Here is a 9,036-nt window from a genome sequence, read left to right as displayed (position 1 = left end):
TTAAAGACCTTGGCTCAGGCCAGCTTTAAGCTCTTCTGGTTTGAAGACTCCTTTCTCTGTGATTATCCCAGTGATCAACTCATGAGGAGTCACATCAAACGCTGGGTTCCAAACTCCAATACCTGCAACAGAAAGAAGCGGTCAGTGTTTAGCTAAGAGTGCAACATTAAGTTTTTCCCAGATGTACTGTACATGCTCGGCCCATCCACCTACCTGGAGCTGCCACGCGGACGCCATTGATATCCGTCAGCTCATGGCTTGGCCTCTCCTCGATGACGATGCTGGCTCCTGTAGGCAGACTGAGGTCACATGATGTGCTCGGTGCGGCCACATAGAAGGGTATTCCATGGTACTTTGCAATGACGGCCAACTGGTATGTTCCAACTTTATTAGCTGTGTCCCCATTGGCCACCACCCGGTCGGCTCCCACCACGATAGCTGAGGACAGAATTGAGGATGAGACTTTAAACTGATTTCAGATTAAGACGTTTTAAGCAGCAGCCCAGAAGGTACAGATCTGTGCACACAATCAATATCACTCTAGGAGAGGAGCCTGTACAACTGTGCAAGACTGAAGATAAGGCCGGTGGTCAGCTTTTAAGCCCAACTTCAGACAAAAACTTGTTTTCGTTTTGGAAAGAACGTGGAAGTGCTAGAGCATTTTTCAGGGTTTTATTGCCATATTTGTCCCTATTGGGAGATTTCAGGACAGGAAGTGATGGGAAATCTCTCCAAAAAGGACACCAGCATAATAACAACCCATTTTTATTAAAGAAGGGTCAGGACTTCTGATGTTTTTATTGCTGTCCATGCTTTCCTGGCCCACCTTTTCATGTTCAGGTGTCATAGGGACAGGAAGTGAGGGAAAATCTTCCCCAAAGGGATCACACACAGGAATCTAAATCTCTTCCACGCTCTACCCAAAACTGCAATTTAGCTTTAAGAGAAGCCTACATTGTGGGTGGAACCTCACCGTTGACGTGACGCTCTCGGATGGTAACCGCTGCCATGCTGTCTGTGATGAGAGTGGCCGGCATCTCTTCATACACCAACTCGTAGGCCGTGAGGCGGGAGCCCTGATTATACGGACGGGTCTCTGTGCAGAAGACATTGGACAGACGGCCGAGGGAGTGGAGAGAGCGGATCACACCTGTATGAAGGGACAGAAGCAGCAATATCAGTTACTGGTCTGGCTGAGGGACGTTCACACTAATGATTCATTTTAGTGTGCGGGATGGTGTCTGTGTGCACCAGTGGTGGGGTAGTGTGGGGTGCGATGCCTTGCGTTTTTACAACTGCAGTGTGGAGTTGGATGGATACTTAAGGTGGACAGACATGCTGCATTTTTCCACACCTCTTCACCCCATGGTGGTGTGAATGGAGCACATAGAAAAGAATTGATGATAAATCAGGTGCAGAAAAAATACACCAGTCACTGCACATAGTGAGAACGACCCCTAAAGTTCTCAGTATGACCTGGAGCAGGCAAGACCTGGAGCAAGCAAGACCTGGAGCAGGTATGGAGCCTCCATATTTATCTCAGCACAGGTTCCCTTTACCCAGAGGCAGGTCATCTGCAGGGCAACCTAGGCAGGAGGCAAGGGCCTGGTTGATGTCCAGGAGCCCCAACTACAACCTTCATGCACCGGCGGCAAAACCAGAGGGATAGTGCAATTGGTCAAAGCTGTCACCCCGTCACGAGGGAGGATGTACTTGTATGCAATAGATCAGGTGGGGTCATGCCAGTACAGACAATGCCATTGGGGCACTTTCTCGTTGCCTATTTCAATTCTGATCAATGTGGTGTCCAAAGCAGCTACCTTGCCTATGGCCCTATTGTGCCCTAATCAGTCTTTGCATTTCCTACACAACTGCCCCAGAAACAAACCCCCCCTGGTGAAGCCACTTACCCAGCGCTGTGCCATAGCCAGCAGTAGCCAGGGACCCCGTGTTGCAGTGGGTCATTATACAGACCCCGCCGGAAGCTTGGGTGGCCTCCAGGATGTACTGAGCGCCCAGGTCTCCGATCACATGATTGTCCTTGACATCTTTCTCTAGCAGAGACTCTGCCCATTGGATGACACTGCAACAATAAGGAGACCCAAAGGGTTCAGATGGTGCGAAGTGACTCCCGGGTTTATTTCCAAGTGGATCTTCAGGCCGACGGGAAAAAAGACATCACTGCACAGCCAATCAGCTGCATTTTAAGACTTTTTCACACATTCTGCATATTTCTTTTTTTTTGGCCAATAAAAGTCAAATAAATGAGAGGTTGTTATGCCCATTCATTATGAACACGCTGCCAACTCGCCACAACGGATGAAAAATCATACACGAGAGCAGCGCACCACAATGCACAGTATATGCGATGGGGTGTGCTGGGCTGTTGTATATAAGTCGTTGGGGTGCCACTAACAATAAATAGATACGCAACTCCTGTGAGGCCCTCTCTCAGCACTTTCTCCCTGTGTGGTCTAACTGAGGACCCTCTTGGGACCTACTTTTCCTCTGTGGCCCCCTTCCCTTGGGACCCCCAGGGTGGTTTCCTTGGGACCCCTTACCCTGTAAGGTCCTCTTGGGACCCTCTTCCCCTGTGTAACCCCTCTTGGGACCCCCTTCCCCTTTGTGGGGCCCACCCACAGGGCTCCCCCCCCGCATATGGCCCACTCAGGACCCCTACTTTGTGGCCCCCCACTTTGTGGCCCCCCTTGCCCTGTGTGTCCAGTTTAGGACCCCCATCCCCTGTGTGCACCCCTTCTTATGTGTGGCCCCCTTCAGGATCGCATTCCGCCCAAACAACCCTCTCTGGACCCCTACTTTTTGGCCCCCTTAGGACCCCTTTCCATTTGTGTCACCCTTGGGACCCCTCGCACCCATGTGTTCCCTTTGGTACCCCCCTCCACTGAACAAAATTCTATTTTTTAATAAAGTTGTTGAAGAAGTTGGGCTGAAAGTCCTCAACCACCAGCATAGTAAATGGCAACAAATCTATTGACATTATACACTTCTCATACAAGAAGTAGAAATGTTTCTCCATCAGGTGCAGAGATTGTCGGCCACAACAGAAGATCTCCGCACTATCTGTGCATTCAGTCATTGGGGTACAAACCCACAGACCCAGATAAAAGGGGCCCATAATGTACACACCTCTGGGTCAGCTCCTGGGCCGTCACCGCTGGCTTCTGCGCCTCCCCAGCCAGGAAAGAATTCAGCTCATCGGACGCTTTTTTCATGTTGACGGCAGTGGGCCGGGCCCCGACCAAGAGCGCCATGGACTCCCGAACAAAGGCCAGAAGATCGGACACTTTCTGTGGGGGATTGTTGGAAAGCTCAACGGCCAGGCTGAGGGAGCCCACAATGGCAATGGCGGGAGCTCCACGGACCTGCGGATAAACAGAACATCTCCGGTCACTTCGGCTCACACCAATTTACAAAACGGGGGGGGGGGTCGCACAGATCTGAGGGGGCCCTGGGCCTGTCCCATCCCCCAACCTGCAAGATACCATACAAAAGCATCGCTCCACATATATAAATGGAGTAAATTGCTCTGAGGGGGCGAGTGTATGGTTACACCCCTCAGACTAACATATTTCACCATAACAGGGATTCATTTTTTTCATGGTGGTATACGGGAGTGACACCGGATTTTGGATTGTATCCGTTCTCATCAAAAGGTAAAACACCACATGACATATCAGGGCAATGCTTGTGGTGGTGATCACATGATACCTCGGGGCAGTGATGGACGGGGTGATCACATGATACCTCGGGGCAGTGATGGACGTGGTGATCACAAGATACCTCAGGGCAGTGATGGATGGGGTGATCACATGATACTTCGGGGCAGTGATGGACGTGGTGATCACATGATTCCTCGGGGCAGTGATGGACGTGGTGATCACATGATACCTCAGGGCAGTGATGGACGGGGTGATCACATGATACTTCGGGGCAGTGATGGACAGGGTGATCACATGATACTTCGGGGCAGTGATGGATGGGGTGATCACATGATACCTCGGTGCAGTGATGGATGGGGTGATCACATGATATTTCGGGGCAGTGGTGAACAGGGTGATCACATGACACCTCAGGGCAGTGGTGGCAAGGTGATCACATGGTATATCAGGTGGCAGTATTATGTGGGATGATCACATGACATATCAAGGAGCTGTGTTGGGTGGGCAGAAGTGAACACATGATGCATCAGGGGGGCAGCGTTGTGCAGGGTGATCACATGGTATATCAAGGGCAGTGTGGGTGGGATTATCACATGACATAACAAGGGCCTGTGGTGGGTGTGTTGATCACATAATATATTGGGGCAGAGTGATCACATGGTATATCAGTGGACAGGGTTTGGTGAGATGATCACATGACATATCAATGGGTTGTGGTGATCACGTGGTATACCAGAATTATAAGAAGCAAAGCACTGCAGGACTCTGGTCAGGTGCTTATCCAGAGCTCACTGACTGGCGCAGAAAACCAGCAAGTCGCTCCCTAATCACCTACTTGCGTTTAACCCCGCCCACCGCACATAGCCCCGCCCCCTCACCTTCATGGTCCGTATGGCTTCGGCGCCTTCCCGCACCCCGGTCACCGGGTCATACTGGCTGGTGTGCGGCAGCAGCAGCTGATTAAGGACCTGCAGAGAACCTCTGCTGTACCGCAGCGACTCCAGAGACATGGCGAGCTCTACTCTTCTTGTGACCGGTCCGTTACCACGTGTCTTCCGAGAGCAGAGCGGGCGGGCCTGACCAACACAGGGGCGGGGCTTTATCACCGCAGAGCGCTCTGCAGTCAGTTACCGTATGTATTACAATAGAGGAGCCGCTGCCAATCTGTACCGTATTACGCAGTACACCAGCATCCATCAATCTACTGAGACCAATCTGGCTGCCATTGCTGAGCTCTCCTGAAAATACTTGGTGCCTGACTGTCATGCTGAGCCTCTGGCTTTAATATGGAGACTTTTAAACCCAACACCCCTGATCCTATACATAACCGTACAGAGATCTCAGCTATTGAATATGTGAATGTCTCTAAGCGCTGACATGCTGGTCTTCTTCCAGGATTGGAATCTTTACCCATCTTGATTGGCTGGCGTCAGATGATGCGCCTAGAACCTAATTCATCCCGCCATGTCCCTTTTTTTTTTTTTAAAGCCGCACTCCCGGAACAAAAACTTTGAACTACAAATATTCACCAATAGCCACAAAGGGCATAAATCCATTTGGCAGCACCATCTGCCTTTGCCAACGCAGATATTACCTTGTAAAAGTAGGAGTGGCATCATCACTGTGCTGTACATATCCTGTGCAGAGAGCAGAGCTGTGGAGGGACCCAGCAGACTCTGCCCACTAGAGGAGGGGGCAGGTACAGGACCAGTTACCCTGCACAAGGAGAGAGAGAGCAGTAGTGAGCGGTCTTTATTACAGGAGGGGGCGGAGACAAGACCAGTCACCCTACGCAAGGAGAGAGAGCACAGAAGTGACCAGTCTTTATTGCAGGTGGGGGCAGAGACCAAACCAGTCACCCGGCACAAGGCGCGAGAGAGCATGCGTGCAGAAGTGACCAGTCCTTATTACAGGAGGGGGCGGAGACAAGACCCATCACCCTGCACAAGGAGGGAGAGAGAGCACGTAGACGTGACCGTTTTGTTTTATAGGAGGGGGTGGAGACAAGACCAGTCGCCCTGTACAAGGAGAGAGGGGTGCTTTCCAGATATCCTTCAAATACTCACAAGGTTGGTCAGGCCAAGAAGCAGGAGCTCCCTTGGTTTGTTTTGGGGTTTCTGGGCACCATTATTCCTGGTTCTCTGGCTTTTGCCATAATAGAGGGTGAACACCGTCAGATTGAGTCCAGACATCATGTGTTGGGTGAAGCATTGCATGCGACTGGCGCTCTGCCCACCATACAAGAAGCATCTCCCCATTGCTGCTCCTGCTAGCAAAAAGCCACATACCGGTAGAACTTTGATCTCCTGTCTGGTCCTCCTCCCTTCTACATTGCCTTCGGTCACCCCTGTCCATCCGAAAATTACCTCCTACCGGCCTCTGGCTTGCAAAGAGCCTCATAGAAATTAGAGCTCCTGTACAGGGCCATAACTACAGATCACGGGGCCCTCATGATGACCTCTCTTTAAGCTATGAGTAATGATGCCAAGATCCCCAAAACACCTCTTGTGTATCTGAAGTCATCTCTACACTTGTAGACCTTACAGAGGATTGGAGTCGTCATCAACTGCAACCACTCCAACCCTTCATGATACAGTACTGGATTATCTTCACATGTGGTTTCATTTGCCTCAACAACCTAATAGGGACCCCCCCCCCCCCTTCCACTCCCAGGGCCCATAGCAGCCCAAGTGGCTGCTATGGCTATAATTACACCGCTGCCCCTGTTATTCCTCCCACCTACATTGACTTTGGCCACCTTTGTAAATCCAAACATCGCCTCCTGCTGGCAAAGAGCCGCCTAGGACTTCGATTCCATCTGTTCACTCTCCCACCTACATTGACTTTGGTCACCTCTGTCCAACTGACCATTGCCTCCTACCAGCCTTCTGCTGGCAAAGAGCCACATGGAACTTCAATCTCGTCTGTTCCTCCTCCCATCTACACTGGGTCCCGTCCCGTCCCGTCCCGTCCCGTCCCGTCCCACCGACCGTAGCCTCCTGCTGGCAAGAAGCCACCTAGAACTTCGATCTTATCTGTTCCTCCTCCTCCCTACATTGACTTTGGTCACCTCTGTCCATCCACCATAGGGCCTAGGATTGTAGCCCAGAAGCACTTGTAAAGGCAGCCCCGTTATGGTCAGGGAGAAGGAATAATCCTAAAAGACAAAAGCCAGACAGAGCACCTACCCTAGTGTAAAATCTTTACCTCAGAACAGATAAAATGTGATCCGTTATACTCACAAAGGAGAAGCGTTCATGTAATCTTTTAGCTGTACAGAAACAACCACCCCATTCAAGGGGTATAAACAATCAGGCGGGACATTGAAAGGCACAATCAACACGTCTCTCAAACCCGCTGCTGGCTGTCGATGCATTTCTGGAGCCACGCCCCCTTCTTCAGAACATGTTCATACGCCACTGCTTGTGTACCATGTAAGGGGCATGACCAATCGGAACATAGCAGTCCGGTTGCTTGGGAGACCCGGATAACCAATCAGGAAAATGAGGGACGTGTTCCTGTCAGACTGAGACGCACCATCACAAAAGGGGATGAAGCAACAGAAGGGATAATCCCTCCTCCCTAAGCTCCACCTCCTAAGCCAACACAGAGCTTCAAAGAGGAAAAAAGCAAGCCTCTGGCCATCCGACCATTACCTCCTACCGGCCCCCTGCTTGTATAGAGCCACATGGAACTTCAATCTCCTGTCTGTTCCTCCTCCTCCTCCTACCTACATTGACTTTGGTCACCTGTCTATCCGGCCATTACCTCCTACCAGCCCCCTGCTTGTATAGAGCCACATGGAACTTCAATGTGGCTCTTTGCCAGCAGTAGGAGGTAATGGTCAGAGGTGACCAATCTCCTGTTTGTTCCTCCTACATACATTGACTTTGGTTACCTCTGTCCATCCGACCATTACCTCCTGCTGGCAGAGCCACATGGCACTTCAATCTCATCTGTTCACCCTCCTACATACATTGACTTTGGTCACCTCTGTCCAACTGACCATTACCTCCTACTGCACATTCGGTTTTGAGTACTTGAGACCTTGCCTCTTACTGAGCCTATACATTGCCTAAGACCTGGTTCACACCTGGACGTGTTACAGCGCATTCCTACGCTCTGTAAAACGCTCAACATGTGAAAATCAATGATTGCCTATGGGCATGGTTCCCACCTGGGCGTTTTACAGCGCGTAGGAACGCGCTGCAAAACACCCAAAAAAGTACAGGAGCTTCTTTGGGGCGTATTTGCCACATCTATCCATTGAGATACAGCCAGGAAGCACTCTGAAACGCACATTTGTCACACGTTTTTTCTACCGCAAATCGCACGACAAACGCGCATATTCGATACGCCTAGGTGTGAACCCAGCCTTACTGTCACATGGTCACAACATCCCCAAATCTAGACAGCAAAGTGGGGCCTGTACCAGGTGCCCTCAGCCCACATTCTAACAAGGCTACTTGCACAAGAAAGGAGCCACCCAAAGACAGGATATCGGTGTGACGATATGGTGATCAGTTTATGTGTATTGGTTAAGTTAAATGTGTATTGGTATTGAGTTATGTTTGAGTGAGTTATGCTGTGTGACCTGGTTATGGAAAGACTATCAGCCCCATCCCTCGTTATCTCCCATTGTTCTCTGAGGGAGCTCAGAACAATGACATTCTGGCCAGGCTACTGCTATGGCTGTCTGGAGTTCGTTAGCAGGTGGACACCTGTGGTGTTGAGCAGACCGATGGTCTGGGAGGAGGGGAGGTGGATGTGATGGGATTATATTCTGATTTCATCACTTGCTGTATAAAAGTTTGTGCAGTTGTTCAATAAAGCAGAGTTTGTTTACCCTACACTCCAGCCTTGGCTAGTGACTGGGGAAACTGGGAGCTAAGGATCTTCAGGTTCCAATATCTCCTCAGCAAGGAAGAAGACAGCGGCGGACATACTCATCCTGAGTACGGGGGTCCGTCACAATCGGGACAAGCTGAATGCGCAGAAACACACCAAAAAAAAAACAACAACTTTTGAGCATCACGAAGCCACCTCCATTGTGAGATTTGATCACCATTTGAAATGGCCTACAAACCTTTTGACTTTAAAAAAGAGAACTAGGGGGTCAGGGCTTTTCCCCATAGTTCTCCTTAGGGTAACGGGAGGACACAAACTAGCGTCCTCCCGTCACCCAAAGCTCAGTATACCACCAGCTACAGCTGGCGGTATACTGAGACGTCGCAGCCGGAACGGATCCCAACAATTATGTCTGGATCCGCCCAGCTGCGTGAGTGACAGCTATCTCTGCCTATCTAGAGGCAGAGCCAGCTGTAACCGCCCCCTCCCTCATCCATTCCGCCAGCAC

General features: G+C 50.6%; 1 protein-coding gene across 1 annotated transcript; it reads right to left on the bottom strand.

Moving 5' to 3' along the window:
* MRI1 (methylthioribose-1-phosphate isomerase 1) lies at positions 1–4,748 on the bottom strand. The gene is made up of 6 exons (XM_018565703.1): positions 4,559–4,748; positions 3,148–3,383; positions 1,911–2,083; positions 974–1,150; positions 214–438; positions 1–122 (listed from the first exon to the last, which is right to left on the bottom strand). The coding sequence occupies exons 1-6, from the start codon at positions 4,688–4,690 to the stop codon at positions 1–3; spliced, it is 1,065 nt and encodes a 354-aa protein (XP_018421205.1). The 5' UTR covers positions 4,691–4,748.
* Positions 4,749–9,036: the final 4,288 nt, after the last annotated feature.

This window comes from Nanorana parkeri, unplaced genomic scaffold (genome assembly GCF_000935625.1).
Source record: "Nanorana parkeri isolate BGI_ZX_2015 unplaced genomic scaffold, ASM93562v1 scaffold874, whole genome shotgun sequence".
NCBI classification, from domain to species: Eukaryota; Metazoa; Chordata; class Amphibia; order Anura; family Dicroglossidae; genus Nanorana; species Nanorana parkeri.
Note: the sequence above shows the minus strand (reverse complement) of the source record. Positions and strands in the feature narration are given on the sequence as shown.

What these genes read in the sequence shown, in the direction of transcription:
- MRI1 (XM_018565703.1), bottom strand. Translation starts at nt 4,690, where the DNA reads ATGTCTCTGGAGTCGCTGCGGTACAGCAGAGGTTCTCTGCAGGTCCTT. An exon ending in CCGAGAGCGTCACGTCAACG is followed by an intron (nt 439 to 973) that starts GTGAGGTTCCAC and finishes TTCTGTCCTCAG; the next exon opens with CTATCGTGGTGGGAGCCGAC. An exon ending in CGTCCGCGTGGCAGCTCCAG is followed by an intron (nt 123 to 213) that starts GTAGGTGGATGG and finishes TTTCTGTTGCAG; the next exon opens with GTATTGGAGTTTGGAACCCA.